The 21687-nt window shown below is 36.8% G+C and overlaps 1 protein-coding gene across 8 annotated transcripts in view; it reads left to right on the top strand.

Annotated features, from left to right (window-relative positions):
* The window catches only part of XPO1 (exportin 1), a 47109-nt gene that overhangs the window by 8464 nt on the left and 16958 nt on the right, over positions 1-21687 (top strand). For 6 of the 8 annotated variants that reach the window (XM_072742084.1, XM_072742080.1, XM_072742081.1 and 3 more), the window contains 4 exons: positions 1061-1162; positions 4660-4732; positions 19950-20011; positions 20215-20259. In XM_072742084.1, the coding sequence (XP_072598185.1) occupies positions 1061-1162; positions 4660-4732; positions 19950-20011; positions 20215-20259 (282 nt within the window). Of the gene's footprint in view, positions 1-1060; positions 1163-2265; positions 2330-4659; positions 4733-19949; positions 20012-20214; positions 20260-21687 lie in introns of all 8 variants that reach the window. The other 2 variants (XM_072742085.1, XM_072742086.1) reach the window with 1 other exon arrangement.

Genomic DNA, 21687 nt, shown 5'->3' with positions numbered 1-21687 from the left:
CAACCGCTGAGCTACCCAGGTGTCCCTCTAAAATGAATAAGATCTTTAAGATAGAACAAAGTTTTCAAAATAAGTTAGGAGTTGGTGTGAAATTTAGAAGACTCTCAGAGAATGAGAAAAGAGGGTGTATTTACAATACATTTAAGAGACTTCTGGGGCACCTGCGTGGCTCAGTTGGATAAGTATCTGCCTTCAGCTCAGGTCACGGTCCCAGTCAAGGCCCTGGGATAGAGCCCCACAGAGCCCCACCTCAGGTTCTGCTCCACGGGGAGCCTGCTTCTTTCTCTCCCTTTCCCTCTCCCTCTGCCTGCCGCTTCCCCTGCTTGTGCTCTTTCGCTGTCTCTCTGTGTCAAATTGATAAAATATTTTTTTTTTAAAGATTTTATGAGGGACAGAGATACAGGCAGAGGGAGAAGCAGGCTCCATACTGGAAGCCCGATGTGGGACTCGATCCCAGGTCTCCAGGATCACACCCCAGGCTGCAGGCGGTGCTAAACCGCTGTGCCACCGGGGCTGCCCGATAAAATCTTTAAAAAGGAAAAAAAAGACTTTTTAAGGGGTTTCAGAGCCTTTTTTTTTTTTATATATCTATGGGTATTTGAGGTTTGTGGCTTTACTTAGTCCTGGTTTTTATCAGTCTTCTCATGAAATAGATTTTTATAGGTAAAGTTTGTTTGAGGTATCTTGGTAACTTCTAAGGCAAGGGATACCATTATATAATTTATCTAAGTATATGTGAATTTTTATATGTTGCCTTCACTTGATTGTAAGTGCTGAGACTCCTTTACATTAGAGAAGTCTTTGTTAACATCAGTTGAATTTAAGTGACATTTTGAGAATACCAAATAGTAGATGGCAAAAAAAAAAAAAACTTTTAAAGGGATACGTGTCCCGATAATGGATACGTTTATTTCTATATGGAATAATTATTTCTTGAGTATTTCAGAAAGTTAATATATAATCACAGCCCTATTTAGGATTTGTGTCTTGTTCAATACCATTTTAATAAATGATTAAAAAGAAAAAGTGAGCTTAAAATTATTTTTATATAACATTTTAGCAAAGAATGGCTCAAGAAGTACTGACACATTTAAAGGAGCATCCTGATGCGTGGACAAGAGTCGACACAATTTTGGAATTTTCACAGAATATGAACACGAAAGTAAGCAAGTGGTGGTTTTAAAATCCATTATTTCTTCTTTTCTTCCAGTCAAAAACTTTGAGGAAGGTATCTCATTTTTAGTATTAGCATTTGTTATCTGAAATTATTTAATATTGTTAACTTATTTCAAAATTTATTCTTACATAGAATTAATTCTTGCAAATAGTCCTAAGAATTATGAATGAAGTTTTGTAATTGGGACTAGTATGCAAGGTGGCTTTTTTGGTTGTTTTTTTTGTTTTTGTTTTTTTGTTTTTATAATATGTATACAGATCTAAGTAGCATAAATTCTGAATGTTATTCAGAGATGAAACATAACATCAGAGGAATTATTTTGGGCAAGTAATCAATATAATACAGGCTAGGCACCTCCAACACCAAGTGGTGTGGGCAGCATAAAACCCTGCTCCATGGTACCAATGCTTTTAATGGGACAGCACTCAGTTTTTATTTGCAATTGAAAAATGTTATAATTTGGGTCCTTTTTTCCTAGTTTGAACAGAAGGGTTGATCAAAATGTGTTTTGACTGTTTTAGGCTTGATGATTCACACTTCTCTTTAAACTGCCTTAAAGTAATAAAATACCATGCATGGCATTCTGTTTAATACACACAAGGTTTCCACTTGGTATACATTGTGTTAAAACAGAAAATAGCCATTTTCACATCTGTTTCTGAAATCAGACTGTATTAATTAACAGTTTTAAACTATTAATTAGTTTTGGCATCTTGTAAATTTTAGGGCAAAAATACAGTCCAGAACTTCCTCAAAGTGCTAACCTTAAGTAACATAATAGTGTTTGCCTGTTTGCTTGCCTGGTAAATTTTGCTTTTTATACTGACAGACATTACTAATGTTTAAGTTGATTTATCAACAGTATTTTTAAAAACTCAAATTTGTCTTGTGAAAAATGAGATGATTAGAGGAACAGAAAGAAAGCAACAGGTAAAGAATTCTTCAATTTACATAAATTACAAATGATTTGGTGCTAAATTTATGCACTATGACATTTGGCTTTTATGCAATCATTTTTTTTTCTTTAAAGATGTTAACACTACCTGATATTAATCATAATGTTCCATTATGTTGATTGCTTGTAATAGGAAGAAAAGGGGTGTCTTCCTGTGCAACTGACACAGCTAGGCTTTGACGGCAGGCCTCCACAAGGTCTACCCTTTTGATTCCCTTTAACTGAATTCTGTTCATCAATTGTTTTTGTTTCATGGGCGGTGGGAGGGGAAAGGGGAATTCAATGCATAAAAATAAGTATTTCTAAGGGCTCAGTAGAAATTTCTACCATAGGGATCATTTCATGCATTTATTTTTTCATTTAGTCTTTGCTGTTATCTGTCCCTCATCTTCATAACTCAGCAGTGGATTTCTCAAGTCCTGAGATGTAAAGCAGAAATGTAATTCATTCTTTATAGTGGTGTTTGGATTATTTGTGGATATTTCCAGAGTAGACATTTATCATTGGTCCTCAGATTTAGCTAGCACCTTAAGATTTTTTTTTTTAAACAAAATACTCTTTGAAAAAATGTGAATTCTCTTCATATGTAGAGTCTTAATACCTAGGTGAGGTTGTGTTAGGTTGCGGTTTAGGGTATTATGAAGGTGATCTTTGTATTCCTTTGACTTATGGAAAGTTTTTTTTTTGTTTGTTTGTTTTTTTTTTTTAATGGAAAGCTTTTATTGGGTTTACTGCCTTAGCTGGTTTGGCAGAAAGGAAAATACGAATTGTATCTTCAGCAAGCTTATGATACCTTTTTACAGTTGGAGAAAGGACTAAAGGTTAGTAAATAGGTAATTTAGGTAACAAAGTATCAAACATAAAGGAAGCAGGGTAGTAGTGTAAGCTGAAAAACACTGGCTAAATAGGGTGAAGTTATCATTGAGGCTCTTGGTTCTTGAAGTGGTATATTTATGGTGGATTTTTAGTTTTTTAAAGATCTTTTAATTGGTGGAGAATTAATGAGGATATATATTCCATGTAGTAAGAAGTGTATTGTTTTGACTCAGTAAAACTAGTGTCATTTCATGTCTATAAAACTTAAGAAAGTTTTTAGAGTAGTGTGTTCTCAGAAGTTAATTTAAAATTTCAGTTAATCAAGAAACCTTTTTTTGCCTATTCTATTTTTCTGAGACTTAGACTTATAAAGGGGTTGTAAACGAACAGGTTAGAAAGTTTCAGTATTTACTGCTGATTATGAAACCCTTTAATGGTATGAAATTTGTAATTTCAGAATTTTGCTTTGGCTTTGTTTTTATTTTGGAAGTCTTTATAAGGAACATTCTGCAAATGTAGGATTTTAGTGGAAATGGCAAAAATTTTTTTAAGTATAAAATGTTGAAAGAAAACAGCAAAAATGTTTACTATTTGAGCACAATGTAGTTCGGGACAGTCTATATTGTGCTTTGGATAAAATGAGCATTCACATGATCCCTTTGGTTGAAATACTAATGCTCCTATTTTATTGTGTGATGACTAACCATTTTAAAGATGAACTCTTATTCTCAGCCAAAACTTGCAATCTGAGGTTCTGTGTATATATATGAATGAGTTTACCTTTCAGGTATTATAGCTCATTCTTCCCTAATTCAATCAATTGAAACATACCACAACAATTTTGTCCCTTTTCTTCCTCCTGTCTATCCACACTAATTGGTCATAGTAATAATTTTGGGTAGTAACTCCTATAGCATTATAAATTATTGTGAACGTTGTTGACTATTTAGAGTGAGTAATCAGCAGGAGGGACAAAATGGCTTGAAAGTGGTATCTGTATTTATTAACTTTCTCATATTTTTAGTTACGACTTTTATATTTAGGAAGGAATACCTGAAAGGTAAATACAGATTGCAACATGCGTTTGTATATTATTTTTGACTGTGCACAAAAGTTTATCTTTAAATTAGTAGAAATAGCAAATGTAAGGGTGGGATTAAAATTTAAAATTAAACCCGTGGGCTGTCTTGCTGCTCCTTAAGTAACACACCAGTGATGTTTGTAAACACTTTCTATAGAAAGTATCTGTGACAATACTTTAATACTTGGCCAAGAGCTTACAACTCCTAGAGGATGGTAGGAAGCTTGAGAGCATCCAAGCTGCTAAATTCTTAGGAGCCTGGTCGTGTTAAAGTACGTGAGCCTATGAGCAGTCATTTATGCTGTGAATTCATATTTGGCTGCTACTTTTCCTTCTACAGATAAGCCCATTTGGCTGCTTAAAGGGCTTTTTATTTGGTTCTTCCTCCTGGTGTGAGCATGTATAAACAGCAGGACGTTAAATAGAGTAGTAAACAATAAAATGAGGAAAATGCATGAAAACTCAGTATATGGGTGAATAGATCCTTGTTTAATATATGTAATTAAACTTGGTAGCATAATGTTTTTGAAACTTTAGATGTAAATGTGTGAATGTCTGTCCATTTGTGAATCCTAAAAGTTGCCAGTATTATAGCAATATATTCACATGTTTCTATTCTCCCATTTTCAGTATTATGGACTACAAATTTTGGAAAATGTGATAAAAACAAGGTGGAAGATTCTTCCAAGGAACCAGTGTGAAGGTAGGAAAATGTTTTAAATAATTGTAAATTCAGAATTTTACTATTTTGACATTTTTATTATAGTTGAATATTGGGTGGGGGTGTTAAATCTTTAATAATTTATTATGCTCTGATGGAAATTACTGCTTTTAGAGCCTTTGTCATGTGGCAGGGCAGGTTCTATTTATATTTGGGGCAGGGGAGGCAAAAGGTTGTTCTTTGGGAGAGAGAGGAGACCAAATTGGTCAAACTGTTCACAATAAAAGCTGTGGTGAAACAGTATCAATTAGGACTATGACTAAAGTGGATGAAATTTTGTTATATATTCTTACTGTGGTTTTAAGTTTGCCAAACAGTAATCGATGAGTGATAAGTATGGTAGCACATTAAATAGTACATAAATTTAACAGAGCAAAGGAAAAACAAGGTTTTAAAAATCACAAAACTTGGGGCTCCTGGGTGGATCAGTCTGTTAAGCGTCCGACTCTTGATCTCCACTTAGGTCTTGATCTCAGGGTTGTGAGTTCCAGCCCTGAGTTGGGGCGCATAGGGCAAGGAGCCTGCTTAAAAACAAAAAAAATCACAAAGCTTTACCTTTGGAAATTCTGGGGCTACTTTAGAAGAAACCAACTTTTAGATCAGGGGAAGAAAAGAAAATGAAGATGTGCTGGTGCCTGTTGTCATAATTAACTTTTACTCTTTAACTATCTCAACTAGTTTAAGAAACTTAGAACAAGCATAGTGTCTTGGAGTATATTGATGCAGTTACTTACTGTTTTCACATTCTATCTCTATCACCTACTTTATATCACTTGTTTGTTTAATCTCTGAAAAATACATAAACATAAGCCTGGTCTTACATGTTACTATGGGTAGCCGTTTTTGTTTTCCTTTTAAGTTTGTATTAAAATAGGTCTCCTTTATTTGACTGTTGGTCTTCATTATGTCTTTCACTTGCTTTCTCATGTCATCTTTATGGTGGGAAAGTGACCTGGATTTACTCAGCTAGTCTTTATCTAGAAAGTTGGTATCTTTTTAGCATGTTTAGAGGTGAATAAGACAGTTTTTAATGGCAATATCCTTCCTGTACCATAAACCATAGAATAAGAATGACAGTACAGGGGGAAGTAGTGCCTCCAAAAAAGGTTCCTATTTAAATGTTTGATTTTGGGTTGAAACGTTCTAGATGATGTTGTGTGACCTCTTAAGGTAATGAGTACAGTTTGGCTGTGTGGCCCAAATAGATCCTCCTTATTTTGCCATTGCTCTTTAGGGATCTTAGGTGCGGCTCTTGTTCCTCAGCTGCTGTTGGTTAAGTCTCTTGTTTCTAAACACCTAGACCCCTGCCTCTTCTCACATAACGATTGTACTAGATGGCCCTGCAACATTTTTTCCGGCTTTAAAAATGTTTAAAATCATACTGGCTTATCAAAGTTATGGGTTCTGTTTGTTACTAACGGTCTCCCTGAGGATTTGACATTTTTAGCTTTCTACACAAATGGGAGTTGTATGTATTGGTTTTTATCCTAAAGACATAGTAGCTTTCATATTTATGCATAAGTATCAAATGTACACATACTCCAGGGTACATAAGACTTTTGAAAAATGTATCATGTTTGAAAAAACTGGAGAGTGGTGGTGGTTATTCTGCCTGACTTAAAAAAGAGTTCTGTTTCACGCCTGTGTTCCTGTTCTGTGTTAGTGAGACACTTCTTTCTCTGCAAACAGTACAGTTGGCCCCTGAACAGCATAGGGGTCGGGGTACCACTACCACCACCACTCCCGTGCAGTTGGAAATCCATATATAACTTCCGACTCCCCAAAATAGAACTAAGAACCTGCTGTTGACTGGAAGCCTCACTATTGACCGTTGATGAGCACTTGTTTTGTATATGCTATGTATTACATACTATATCCTTATGTAACATAACATTTCTGGAGAAAAGGATGTTATTGAGAAAATTGAAGAGAATATACATTTACAATACTGTATATATATTTTAATGCAAGATGAGTGGATCTGTCCAGTTAAAGTCTGTGTTGCTCAAACACCTGTATCTATAAAAAGATTTATCAGAGTCACCTTTTCACAGGTGTTTGTCCTCAAGACTAGTAGTAAGATTAAGTGTGGTATAAACTTTCCAAAAGTACCTGAGTTACTTTACTGCTCATATAATGGTTACTATTGTCAGTGAGATCATTATATGGAGGAAGAAGTGTGGTATAACTTCTAGGATCTGTCACAGGCTTATTAGAGGAGCATGTAAGGGGCACCAGGGTGGCTCAGTTGGTTAAGCGTCCAGTTCTTGATACCGGCCGGCTGAGGTCATGATCCTCAGGGTCTTCTTGTCCCTCTCCCTATGCTCCTCCCCCCTCACTGTGCGTATATTCTCTCGCTCTCTGTCAAATAAAATCTTTTTGAAAAGGAAGAACATGTAAAATGTCTCCCAGAGAATGTTTGTGAACTCTAGATTTAGACAACCATAGCCTTGCACGATGTATTAGTAATTTGTATTTTTAAGGTAAAAAATACAGTGCTGTATTAATTTGTAATCATTTTCAACATTGTCAATCCTGAGGGGCTTCTCTAAATCTTAAGATTTTGTATCTCACAAAATACACTCACATTTCTGCATGTTACTTTTCCTTCCTCTTTAAGGTATTGGGAGTAAATTTGTACAACCCACAAAAATAGTGTATATAGTTTTTTGGTCTGTAACTCAGAACTGTTGTCTCCGTTTAACTATTCCTTGTCCAACTTCCTTAGCATATATATTTATTTGCTTGGTACATACATTGTGTATCTGCTTTGTAGAAAGCGGTAGTAGGAATTAAGAGTGTAAATATATCCCTATATCAAAGTGGGAAATAATACACGTATGGAGAAAAAAGGTTAAATTAGGTATATATAGTGAGTGCTACTCTTGTTAAAAGAAGGGAATAATGATCACGTTGGGCCCTTGAAATGAACTCCTTTATGCAAATGGGAGTGCTAGATGTATTTTAAAGGTAGAATAGGTTTGACCAATATCTTAAGTTATTTAAGATAAATAACTTAAATCTTTTCCAATCTAGCGTTCTTTTAATCTACCTTCAGGTTCTTGTCCATAAGTATATGTTAGATTTTCTCCTTTCCTTTTTCTTTTTCTTTTTTTTTTTTTTTTTTATTTTTATTTATTTATGATAGTCACAGAGAGAGAGAGGCGCAGAGACACAGGCAGAGGGAGAAGCAGGCTCCATGCACCGGGAGCCCGATGTGGGATTTGATCCCGGGTCTCCAGGATCACGCCCTGGGCCAAAGGCAGGCGCCAAACCGTTGCGCCACACAGGGATCCCTCTTTTTCTTTTTCTTTTTCTTTTTTTTCTTGCTTATAATGGCATTAGCAGTTTTCCCTTTAGTCTAAGGCATTCTGCCAGGAAAATCCCTGACAATTCTAGACTGAGATAGATGTTTATTTCTCTTAGTGTATCCTGTTCCGGTGGATCACGAATGAAATTTCAAAAGGCAGAATACACAACAGATAAAAATTAGCCAAGTAAAAGTGTTTCAGAAACATTAAATTAGGGACGCTTGGATAGCTCAGCGGTTTAGCGCCATTTAGCGCCGCCTTCAGCCCAGGGCTTGATCCTGGAGCCCCGGGATGGAGTCCCATGTCGGGCTCTCCGCGGGGAGCCTGCTTCTCCCTCTGCCTGTGTCTCTGCCTCTCTTTATTCGTGTCTCTCATGAATTAATAAATTAGATCTTTTAAAAGATAAAGTTAGATTTTAATTTTTAAAAAAGGGAGATAGAGTCTCGTAATCTAACGTCTAACAAATTTAGATTTATGTAACATAAAATTGACTAAATTTCTCTGGTTTTTATTATTTTGCTTTAGGCTAGGAAAGTATTTACATTTGATGTTTTCCCTCCTCCTCACCATAGCGTTTTACACACGTGTCTGTCATTCCCCTACCCCCAAATAAATAAGCTTAATGATGTCAGGGATCCAAGAATGTTGATTACATATCCCCCCTCTTTTAAGATTTTATTCAGTTATTTATTTGAGAGAGCAAGCACAAGCAGAGTGGGGTAGGGGGAGGGCAGAGGGAGAGGAAGAGGCAGGCTCCTGCCAAGGAAAGAGTCCGGTGCCGGGCTGGATCCCAGCACCCTGGAATCATGACCTGACCCAAAGGCAGATGCCCAACTAACTGAGCCACCCAGGTGCCCCTGCTGAATGCATTCTTATGCTTGGTATATAATTACTCCATGAATCATTGCTGTTAGTGTTCCCCAATTTACTTCATTCCTCTACTTCAAGGGCCTAATAAGTTCCCTAATACTTTTGCTTGTGCATATATGTAAATTATGTTTACATAAAATATCTAGTTTTCTCTGTATTTCTGGGTCTATTTCTGCTTTTTTTTTTTTTTTTTTTTTAGTTTTTAGATGCCACATATAAGTAAAATGGTATGTTGTCTTTTTACTGTCTCACTTTATTCACTTAGCATTTTATCTTCAAGAACTCATTCTTTTTGTACTATTGTGTGTATGTGTCCCCACATTTTTTTTTCCATTCACCTGTCGATGGACACTTTAGGTTGCTTCCGTATCTTGGCTATTGTAAATAATGCTACAGTAAACAATAGGGGTACATAGATCTTTGTGAATCGTGTTTTCATTTTGAGTAAATACCCAATGGTGGAATAATGGGATCATATGGGATTTATAATTTTTTGAGGAATCTCCACACTTTTCTACAGTGGCTGCACCAGTTTACCTTCCCATCAGGGGTGCAGGAGGATTCCTTTTTCTCCGTATCCTTGCCAACACTGCTTAGTTCTTGTCCATTCTGACAGATGTAAGATGATCTCATTGTGGTTTTGGTTTGCATTTCCCTGATGGTTAGTGATGTTGAGTTTCTTTTCATGTGTCTGTTTGCTATTTGTCTTCTTTGGAAAATGTCTATTCAAGTCCTCTGCCCATTTTTAATCAGATTCTTTGGGTTTTATTTTTTGATGTTGAGTTGTATAAATTTTTTATGGGTTTTTTTGATATCCGTTATTGGATATATCATTGCAAATATCTTTTGCCATTCAATAGGTTATCTTGTTTTGTTGATGTTTTCCTTGGTGTGCAAAAAGCCTTTTATTTTGATGTAGTCCCAATAGTTTTTGCTTTTGTTTCATTTGCCTGAGGAGACATATCTAAAAAACGTTAATGTCAAAGTTCAAGAGAATAGTTGCCTGTGTTTTCTAGGAGTTTAAACAGGTTCAAGTCTTATGGTTAGGTTTTCGATCTATCTTGAATTTATATTTGTGTATTGTAATAAAGTGGTCCAATTTCATTCTTCTGGATATAGCTGCCCAGATTTCCCAGCACCATTCATTGAGGAGATTGTGTGTTTCCCCATTGTATATTCTTGCTACTTTTGTCATAGATAAATTGACCAAATAAGGGCAGCCCCCGTGGCACAGCGGTTTGGTGCCGCCTGCAGCCTGGGGTGTGATCCTGGAGACCCGGGATCGAGTCCCACGTCGGGCTCCCTGCATGGAGCCTGCTTCTCCCTCTGTCTGTGTCTCTGCCCCTCTCTCTGTGTTTATGAATAAATAAATAAAATCTTTTAAAAAAATTTTGACCAAATAAGCATGGGTTTATTTCTGGGCTCTCTGTTCTGTTCCATTGATCTATGTTGAAGGGGAAATTTTAATACTTGGAATAGAATAATTTCCAAATAGGGACTGGTTGTTAGTCACCGAAGTGATTATAGGTGTACACTAGGACTGTCAGTGATGTTGATTCTGTCTTGGCTGCACATCAGCCTTCATTATCTAGCTAGTCCCTCTCCCTCTTTAAAAATAATTTTTGAACTTCAGGTAGAAAATTCAAATGATAAAGAAGGAGGCAGCCCCTTTGATCGTCCCTGGAAAAAAATTTATTTGTATAAATGTAGCCTTTGTTTTGTTTTTTAAACCAAAGGATCATGATTTAATCTGTTAAGATGTATCGCTAATGGTTCATTTCATTTCATGAGACAGATGAGAACTTGCTGATATTGAGAAGAGGAATGGTGAATTTATGAACAGTCCAAAGTAATAAGTCATAATTGAACATTATGAAAGTTTGGGTGCTTAAAGGTAGTTGGGCAGTTAAAGTTTGAGTTATGCATGTTCTCTGTTTTCATTTGGAACATTGGTAAACCAAAAATTGATTACCCGTAAGGTTTTACTCAGTGTTTTATTAGTGTGATGTTGTATAAGATACTTTTAATTCTCTGAATCTTGACTGCCTTGCAACCTTACTGGGATGTGATAGAAGAGATAGTGTATATAAAGCCTTGTGCACTTCTGAGTGCTAAGTATGAATAAACACAGAATTCATGTTGCCTGTCACTTTCCACAGAAATATCTTCATTTCCCCAAATAACCATGTACTCCTCTCAAATCACCTTGAAATTTCTGCTGTAGCTTCCTAACTGGGGTCCTTAATATCTATGTTTTTGTGTCCCTGATATTCACCATGAAGGATTTGGCATGGTATTTTTGTTTTTTCAAAGGGATTTAATGCAAGGAATTGACGGGTTTGATAAGGCCAAGAGAAGGCCATTGATGTTAGTAAATGCAGGAGGCAGATACTAACCTTAGGGCTGGGGGAACAAAAGGAAAGAAAGGGTTGCCAGAAGCTGGAAGGTGTATAACTGTACAATTTGATGAGTTTTCACTTAAACATGTACCCATGATACCACGACTGTAATCGAGTTATTCACCTTTGTGATTGCCTTTGCCTTTTCTTTTACCCTTCCTCCTTCCCAATCATTCTGTCATTCATTGGATTAGCTGGAGTAGAATGGCTGGATCATGCAGGACATGTGTGTTTAACTGCCAAACTACTTTCCAAAATGATTGTATCATTTTACATTCTCACTAGCAGCACAGTTGACCTATAAGCAATGTATAAGGGGTTAGGGGAACTAACCCCCTGGCAATCACAAATCCATGTAAAACTTTTGACTTCCCCAGTATTTAATCACTGATAGTCTACTGTTGACTGGAAGCCTCACCTATAACAGTTGATGAAGGGACGCCAGGTGGTACAGTGGTTTGGCACCTGCCTTTAGCCCAGGGTGTGATCTTGGAGACCCGGGATTGAGTCCCACATGGGGCTCCCTGCATGGAGCCTGCTTCTCCCTGTGCCTGTGTCTCTGCCTCTCTATTTCTTATGAATAAATAAATAGAATCTTAAAAAAAAACAAAAACAAAAACAAAACAGGTGATGAACACATATTATGTATGTTATATGTGTTTTATATTCTTTTTTTTTTTTTTTTTAAGACTTTATCCATTCATGAGAGACGGCGGGGGTGGGGGGCAGAGACACAGGCAGAGAGAGAGAAGCAGTAGTGTAGTAAGATATATCTTAGATAGGTATATTTTAGTGTCTATCTTTCTGTTGATCAGTGTTGGTGTTTTAAATGGATAGATTTTGCAATAAACATTTGGCAGGAGAAAAGAACCTTACTGTCATTCAGAATGGCTTTGATGGAAGAATGTACCAAATAAGTGGATCTGTGCTATTAAAACCTGTTATTCAAGGGTCAACTGTAATTATTGAATCTTTAATAAAAGTTCTTTAGTGATGAAATATACATGACAGTATTTGCCATTTTAAGTGTATAGTTTATTGTCAAATACATTCACAGTATTGTACAACCATTATCACTATCTCCAAAATTTTTTCATTATCCCAAATTGAAATAGTACCCATAAAACATTAACTCTCCCATTATACTGTCTCCCCAGTCTCTGTTAACCACTATTAAACACGTTCTATCTCTGTGAATTTGCCTGTTCTAAGTAACTCATGGATGTGCAGTCTTAACAGTATTGTTTTTGTGTCCAGTTAATATCACTTAGCATATGTTTCCAAGGTTCATCCATGTTGTAGCCTTCAGTAGCATCTGAATTTCATTTTGTAAATGGCTGAGTATTCCATTGTCTACCATGGTTTGCTTACCGATTTATCTGTAGGTGGACATTTGAGTTTCCACCTTTTGCCTATTACAATGATGCTATAAACTTAAGAAAATTTTAATTCCTGTGTATCTTTTACACTTGTTTGGTATTTGAGGCCATAAGAGTGATGATGGCTTATTCCTCTTAAAATCAGTAACCATGTAGGTGATAAATTACAATTTGGTTCTAGCTTATTTGTGTAAGCTCTATGTTAAGAATTCCTGCTCCTTAGTTGATTTTAGCTGTTTGTCTCTCATTTTGCTGTTCTGAAATATTTCATTAAGTAAGGAGTAGGAACCATACTCTGGATTCATCTGGACAAGAAAGTGTAAAGTAAATAGGTATATTATAGTGCCTACCTTTCTGTTGATCAGTATTGATGTTTTATTTTATTTTTATTTTTTAAAGATTTTATTTATTCATGAGAGACACAGAGGCAGAGGAAGAAACAGGCTCCCCATGGGGACCCCGATGTGGGACTTGATCCCGAAACTCCAGGATCATGACCTGAGCCAAAGGCTCAGCCGCCGAGCCACCCAGGTGTCTTAGTGTTGGTGTTTTTTGTTTTTTTTTTTTATGATAGTCACAGAGAGCGAGAGCGAGAGAGAGAGAGAGAGAGAGAGAGAGAGGCAGAGACATAGGCAGAGGGAGAAGCAGGCTCCATGCACTGGGAGCCTGATGTGGGATTTGATCCCGGGTCTCCAGGATCGTGCCCTGGGCCAAAGGCAGGCGCCAAACTGCTGCACCACCCAGGGATCCCAGTGTTGGTGTTTTAAATGGATAGATTTTTTGCAATAAACATTTGGCAGGAGAAAAGAACCTTACTGTCATTCAGAATGGCTTTGATGGAAGAATGTACCAAATTTGCATTGTTAGAGCTTAAGAGTGTTAAATATTTAAAGTTGAATTGGGTGGGCCCATGACTCAGTCAGTAGAACAAATAACTCTTAATCTGAGATTTGTTTTTGAGGCCTGCGTTGTAAGTAGATTTTACTTCAGAAAAATAATAAGGGTACCTGGCTGGGTCATTTGGAAGAGCATGATCTCAGGGTTGTGGGTTTGAGCCCCACATTGGATGCAGAGATCCCTAACTATGAATAAATTTTAAAAACTTAAAGTAGATTTGGATACTTAAGTATTGCACAAAGGTTGGAACTGGAATGAACTCAGTTTTGTCTGTAGTTTTACTTGACGTTGCATTTTCTCTAGTGCATGAAAATCAGCCACTCTGAAAGAGGAATCAGAATAGAATGTGCAACTTTTTTTATTTAATGTATTTTATAATCTGTCTCAGGATGCAATTTTTTTAGTAGGTAGAATCTGGTATTTGTTTCCAGTTACTACTACATGGCAATCTCACTGACCAGATAGGATGGTAAGGGTACAACCTTATGATTAAAATATTGAAAAATAGGGCTTCTGGGATACCTGGGTGTGGCTCAGTCAGTTATGTGTCAGACTCCATTCACCTCTGGTCATGATTTCAGAGTTGCAGGATCTAGCCCGCGTGGGGCTTTGGGCTGTGTGCTCAACATGCAGTGTACATGTTCCTCTCCCAATATTCCTCCCTGTGCCCCAAATAAATAAAATCCTTTTTTTAAATGTAGGGGTTTTGCTTCCATGGGAATATGGCTCCATCAGGAAGTGTAGCATTTTAAAGGGTTTTAGTGAGGAACATTTGGTGGCTCATTCAGTTAAGAATCTAACTCTTGATCTCAGAGTGGTCAGTTTAAGCCCCTCATTGGGCTCCATGCTGGGTGTGGAGCCTAGTTTAAAAAACGCAAAAAACTAAACCATTTATAAGGTATTTTTGTGAACCCTTTATGAAAATTAGGTTTGGTAATGCATTTCTTTTACTCTTTCATCAAGTATCACTTTTTAGAAGGTGTTCCTAGGGGATAAGATTATTGCCAGAAAATAATTTGCAAAGATGATGGGACAGCCTGGGTGGCTCAACGGTTTAGCCTCACCTTTATCCCAGGGTGTGATCTTGGAGATTCAGGATCAAGTCCCACCCACATCGGGCTCCCTTCATGGAGCCTGCTTCTCCCTCTGCCGTCTCTGTCTCTGTCTCTCTCTCTGTCTCTGTCTCTCTCTCTCTCTCTCTCTCTCTCTCTCTGTCTCTGTCTCTCATGAATAAATAAATAAAATCTTAAAAAAGACTTGGCAACATGATGGGTAATTTCTAAGGCAGGATGGAGTTTGTTATTTATTTATATGGATGGGGCTTATTTTAATCAAACCTTTTCAGCTAGCTAAAGTTGACGCTATCCAATTACTAAGTTTATGTTGATTATTTGACATTGCTCTCTTAGTTGGACTGTCAAAGACATTTTTCTTGATCTTGAGAAAATAGATTATAAAAGATAAATGCATAAGCTCTGAGATTTGGAAAAATCACATGTTAAAATCTGCCTTCCCATGACTTGTTAGACTTTTTTTTATACTAGTGTATGTTAAAGAAATTGTACATGGGTGGTTTAAAAAAATTTCTTTAAGGGTTTATTTATTTGAGAGAGAGCATGTACACACAAGTTGGGAGAGGGGCAGAAGGAGGACAAGCAGACTCCCTGCTGAGCAGGGAGTCCAAAGCAGGGTGCCATCCCATGGCCCTCAGATGTGGCCTGAGCCAAAATCAAGAGTCAGATGCTCAACTGAGCTACCTGCACACTCTATGCTTTTTTTTAATAGCTAATAGCATCTTTATTTTTTTATATCACTTTTTTTAAGATTTTATTTATGTATTCATGATAGACAGAGAGAGAGAGAGAGAGAGAGAGAGAGAGAGAGAGAGGCAGAGACACAAGCAGAGGGAGAAGCAGGCTCCGTGCCAGGAGCCTGACGCGGGACTCGATCTCGGGACTCCAGGATTGCGCCCTGGGCCAAAGGCAGGCGCCAAACTGCTGAGCCACCCAGGGATCCCCTTATATCACTTTTCAATAAGTTGAAGGTTAATTAAAGCTTTTGAGGTGACTTTTTGTTCAAATTGAGAAGAACAGGATGAGGAGGCTACATATAAAAGATATTGAGGTGCCTAGGTGGCTCAGTTGCTTAAGTGTCGGACTCTTGATTTCAGCTCCAAGTCATCTCAGGGTTGAGATACTGAGCTGCACTGGGCTCCGATCCTGCGTGAGATTCTCTTAACCTCCCTCTGTTCCTCCCTGTGCTCTTGGTGGTGCGCGCACATGCTCACACACACTCACTCTCTCTTTGAACATAGTTAAGTGAGGGGCACCTGACTGGCTCAGTTGGTAGAACATATGAGTCTTGATTTTAGTATTGAGTTTGGACTCCCCCCACCCACCCACCCATGTTCAGTATAGAGATTATATATAAGAACTAAATTTTTAAAAAATGTTAATGATTTTATGAATCCTTTGAAAAGCTTGATGATTGAGCAACAAGAACTTGCAATGTTTCTGATTAAATAAAAAAAAATTTAAATCTTTATGTATATGTACGTGTCAAATTTTCTTGATTCCCAAAGAGGAGCTTAGAAAGCTACTGGAAGAAATATCCTAGGGGCGCTTGGGTGGCTCAGTTAAGTATCCAAATTCTTGATTTTGGCTCAGGTCATGATCTCGGGACCCCCATGCTGGGCACTACACTGGGCCTGGTGCCTGCTTAGGATTCTTTCTCTTGCTCACCCTTTGTCCCTCCATCCTCTCTCCCTCTGAAAAAGAAAAAATATTTCAGCTTCTTCACTTACACTTTTAGAATAGTAGGAAACCAATAAATTAATTTTAATTTTTACAGATTGTAATGTTTTAATGACTTCTTTAGGTAGTACATTGTTTTAAGAAATTTATTTGAATGTCACTGTTAAGTCTCAAAAGCTGAGCTTTTCCTGCTGCTTCTACACATTTGGCTTTTCTTCCCTGATAAGCATGACTCTTGTGTATTTTCTCTTTTTTTCTTAAAATGTAAAACTGTTCTTAATTGAGCTGCTCTCATCTTTTAAATTTTGGGTAATCCATGGGAAAGGATTTGGGAAAGAAGTTAAAGTACTTACTGACCTAAACTTTGTACTACTAGTAGATTCTAGACAGACATTTTTATGTGCCGTAGTACTTGATTAGAAAAGGTGTTGTTCCAGTGTTCTGAAGGGACTGAAGTACAATCATTGTAGAGTGACATTAAATTAAGATTGTATGGTCTATGGGAAGCTTCCTTTTCTTATTATTTCACTTTTTCCCTGTTTTCATCTTTTACCCTTTGCTCCATCTACAGGAGAACCTCAGAAGCCTCTGAAAAGAGAGGGAGAAGATACTTAATTGATTTAATTGGTAACAGAAGAGTTGACGGATCTCTGATCCTATTTTCAGGTTCTCTGAGGCTGAGAAAGGCCTCCAAATATATATCTCAACTAGAGGCAGCAATAGTAGTTTTAGACATTGTCCTCATTCCTAATGACAGATAAGAAGAAAACTACTAAATCTCTCATGGCTATATGTTTCCCATGTTAAAAGGTTTCAGAGGGATTTCTTATTACTGTTTTTTTTTTTCTTAGAACTGCCATTTCCTCAATTTTTTAAAGAGGCCTTAGTGATAGTAATTTATGTGTAAAGAACAGAAGGGCAAACCATACTAGAATTATGTTTTGGTTAAATATTTTAGATACTCTTGATATGTGGGATTGTTTTGTGGGCTACCCTAAATAATTGGTATAATTTAGCTTTTTAAAAAAAATTATAGTTGTCATAATATTAATTTTAGGTATATAGAAGCTTTCTTTTAAAATTTTATTCGGAGATCTTTGGGTGCCTCGGCAGTTTGGCACCTGCCTTTGGCCCAGGGCGTGATCCTCGAGTCCTGGGATCGAGTCCCATATCAGGCTCCCTGCATGGAGCCTGCTTTTCCCTCCTATGTCTGCCTCTGTCTCTGTGCCACTCGTGAATAAATAAATAAAATCTTAAAAATAAATACATTTGATTTTCCTAATTGTTTCCCTTTTTACTGTCTTACTAAAACTAGACCTGATTTTTGTGTTCACAAAGTCTCTTCATTTGAAATAATTTTAGTTAGAAGTGTTGCCCCAAAAATATAGAATGCACACCTTTTAGCTTATTCTAATATTAACAACTTTACAAGCAGAATAAAGTTATCAAAGCCGTAAGACAAACATTGGTCAGTACTATTAACTGTGGACATTAATTCAGATTTCACAAGTTTTCTGTCTAATGTCCCTTTTCTGTTTTACTGTTTGGTTAGTTGGGTCATTTTAGTCTCCTAATCTATGACAGTTTTTAATCCTTACTTGATAGGTCTTGGACACTTTTGATGAGTTCTGGTCAGTAAGTTTTGTTGAGTGTATTTCAATTTAGGTTTGTCTGCTTTCTCATGATTTTTTTGGCAAGATACCACAACATGTGATGTCTTCAGTCCACCATGACACAGTGCAAATGATACCAGTACATTTAATTATTCATTTATTAGCGTTTATTAGCTGGTGGTTCCTGCCGCTTTTCTGTTTACAGAATTAATGTTTTTTTCGTCAGATCTTGGGAAGTAATTTGACTACACTGGTATCTTATTTCTTCTGAAAGATTTAGCCATTCTCCTTAGCCATTCATTGGTGGTTCTCATTTGTAACATTTAGTATTGCGGTTTTTGCCTAGTAGAACTGTTAAAAATGTAAATGACCTAGTTTAAAATTGGATGGTATGTAAAAACCAGTTAAATTTTTGGCACCTAGCAGTTTTTCAAGTGTCTTAAACTATGAATATTGATACTTGACATTACATTTTTCCATTGATTGATAGCCCTCATGTGACATTATTATACTAATAAAGTTTTTCCATAGTAAAGAAATTATCTTCATAATTAATGGTTTTAAATGTTTAGTTATTTGAAATATATGAAAGGAAATGAGTAGTTTTGCTATAATTCCTATTTGAAGTACAAATGAAAGGGAATAAATTTACTACTTTAACTCGGGATTAAGGTAGTTTTACAATCAAATCAGCATTTTATTGCATTTGTAATATATATATATACACACACACACACACACTTGGTAAATTTCTTAGCAAATCCCTCCTCCATGAAAATTTGAATCCAGAGTTCCAGATTTATTGGATCAGGCTTAGGGGACATAGTTCCAGAAAGTCTTAGCTGTATTTTCAGAAATCAGATTGCTCTGAAAGAAGATCATCATAGATCATTTGGTAGCTAATTAAACAAATGTGAGACCAATCTTTATTTTATATAGTAATATTTATTTAGGGATCCTACTTCTCAAACTCCTCGGGTATGTTAATGTGGGTTTACAGTATAACTTTAAAACTTAGGGGACCAGGGTGCTTGGGTGGCTCAGTTGTTTCAGCATTTGACTCATTAAAGATTTTATCTACTTACAAGAGAAAAGGAGCGTGCGTGAGGAGGAGAAAGAATCTCAGATTCCTGTTCTGAGTCTGGAGCCTGATTCTGAGTGTGGTGCTTGCTTAAAATTCTCTCCCTTTATTTGCCCCCCCCCCCCAAATAAGTAAAGAATAGGTTTTATTAAGATATTCTTTAAGTAAATAACATTAGAAACCAAGCTTTCTCCTTAACCCTTCTTCCATATTGTAGTGGAGGACTAGTTAAAAGTCGTATTTCCAGGATTACGTTAATGTTGTAACATCTGATCTTGATATAGAAATATTTTACATGAACTTTATAGTGCTTACAAAATTACATCTTCAGGGGTTTTGTCGTTTCAACCCTTTAAAATAAATTTTTGTGTGTGTTAAATAAATGAACAACATACTAGTCCCTTGTATTTTTTTTTTTTTAAATTGTGTTTTGGTATGTTTAACAAGTATAGCATTAAAGAACATCTTAGATGATAATTTGTAATTGTTAAACCTATATTTGGTAAAGGTAACAAATTAAAACTTCAAAGGAGTAGTGCACGAAAACAATTGGCATTAAAAAATGTCAATATTGGGGATCCCTGGGTGGCTCAGCGGTTTGGCGCCTGCCTTTGGCCCAAGGCATGATCCTGGAGTCCAGGGATTGAGTCCCGCGTTGGGCTCCTTGCATGGAGCCTGCTTCTCCCTCTGCCTGTGTCTCTGCCCCTCTCTCTCTCTCTCTCTCTCTCTCTCTCTGTGTATCATGAATAAATAAATAAATCTTTAAAAAAAATGTCAGTATTGCTGATGGGATTGGGGTTTATTATCTGACTTTACTTTTATCTCCCCCAGTTTTTGTTGTTGTTACTGAAGATTTATTAGCATGCTCTAAAAGTGTTGAATACTTTTTTTAATAGGAATTAAAAAATACGTTGTTGGCCTCATTATCAAGACGTCATCTGACCCAACTTGTGTAGAGGTAAGACCATTTTTGAAGATTAGTGTGAGAATGTAAAATCATTTAAATATTAAATCTTGAACTTAAATCTACTTACAACAGGCATACAAACATGCACAACAGTCATTTACAGTAGCTCTAATTATTTTTCTCAAAGGGATTTCTTTGCTTATGTTCTTATTAAACCTGTTTCAGACTTCTAATCTAAACTTTTTTTTTTTTAGAAGGAAAAGGTGTATATTGGGAAATTAAATATGATTCTTGTTCAGGTAAGCTTTGACTCGATTCATTATTTTCCTTAATTAAATGCTTTACTCAGGCTGATTAGTGGAAAAAAATATTCAAACGTACTTTTATCAAGTAACTAGACTAACATCCTGAAGTAGTACTACTAGTAGTTTTTATAATAACTATAATAGTTAATCTACTGTTTCACATTTGAAATTGTAAATTTGCTATGGTGGAAAACACCAGATACTATAAACTCATCACTTCTGTGGCTCCAATATGGATCAGACTTGTTAAAGAGCTTTCTCATTTGCCTGTTACTATGCAGATTTCCTTTCCATGTTATCTCTCTTTGAATTCATTCCTTAATGCTTTTTCACACTTTCTAAAGTCTCAACTTCAAAACTATTTATTTACATACTATGATAGAACATTTTCTTGAGAACATTAATTGGTGTGTGAGGGGCAACCCAGCCCCGGTGGCTTAGCGGTTTGGTGCCGCCTTCAGCCCAGGGTGTGATCCTGGAGACCCAGGATCAAGTCCCACATCGGGCTCCCTGCATGGAGCATGCTTTTCCCTCTGCCTCTGTCTCTGCTCCCCACCCCCCACCCCCCGCCGCCGCCGTGTGTCTCTAATAAATAAATAAATAATATTTAAAAAATAATTGAGAAAAAATAGATTTTTCTATTTAAGTCATGAAAATATGTGGGTTTTCATTCATTAAGTCACACTGATATTTATACTGAGGACATTTGTTGTTAGCCTACCTTTGGGATGAGGGAGGAGTACAAAGAAATTAGTTAGCTCTTGGGGGCACCTGGGTGGCTCAGTGGTTTGAGAGTGTGCCTGTGGTTCAGGTTGTGATCTGAGTCCTGGGATTGAGCCCTGCATCAGGTTCCCCACAGGGAGCCTGCTCCTCCCTCTGCCCGTATCTCTGCCTCTCTGTGGGTCTCATGAGTAAATAAATAAAATCTTTATTGGGAAAAAAAAATTAGCTCTTGTTAAAAAAAGGTGGGGAGTAATTGGGTTAGGAAAAACCCTAATATACAAAATACACAGTACAGACTTGAAATACAATCCAATTTTCGTCAGTGATGATTCTATCCCCAATTGTAATGCTGTTTCTTAGAAATTTGTGTAGATACTATTACATTTCAAGGCTCAGATTCCACCCAAAGAAAATGGCTCTCACTGTCAATCACCTTTTTATTGCTTAAGAGTTTTACTTTGAGCGCAACCCTGGTGGCTCAGCGGGTTTAGCACCACCTCCAGCCCAGGGCATGATCCTGGAGACCCGGGATCAGGCTCCCTGCATAGAGCCTGCTTCTCCCTCTGCCTGTGTCTCTGCCTCTGTGTGTGTGTGTGTCTCTATGAATAAATAAATAAAATAAAATGTTTTAAAAAAAAAGTTTTACTTTGAGTCTACTTAGGATAATTTGAACATCTGTGTCTGACTAATATTGATACA

The sequence above is a fragment of the Vulpes vulpes genome, chromosome 16 (genome assembly GCF_048418805.1).
Source record: "Vulpes vulpes isolate BD-2025 chromosome 16, VulVul3, whole genome shotgun sequence".
NCBI lineage: Eukaryota > Metazoa > Chordata > Mammalia > Carnivora > Canidae > Vulpes > Vulpes vulpes.
The sequence above is the reverse complement of the archived record's forward strand: the minus strand, read 5'-3'. Positions and strand labels throughout refer to the sequence as shown.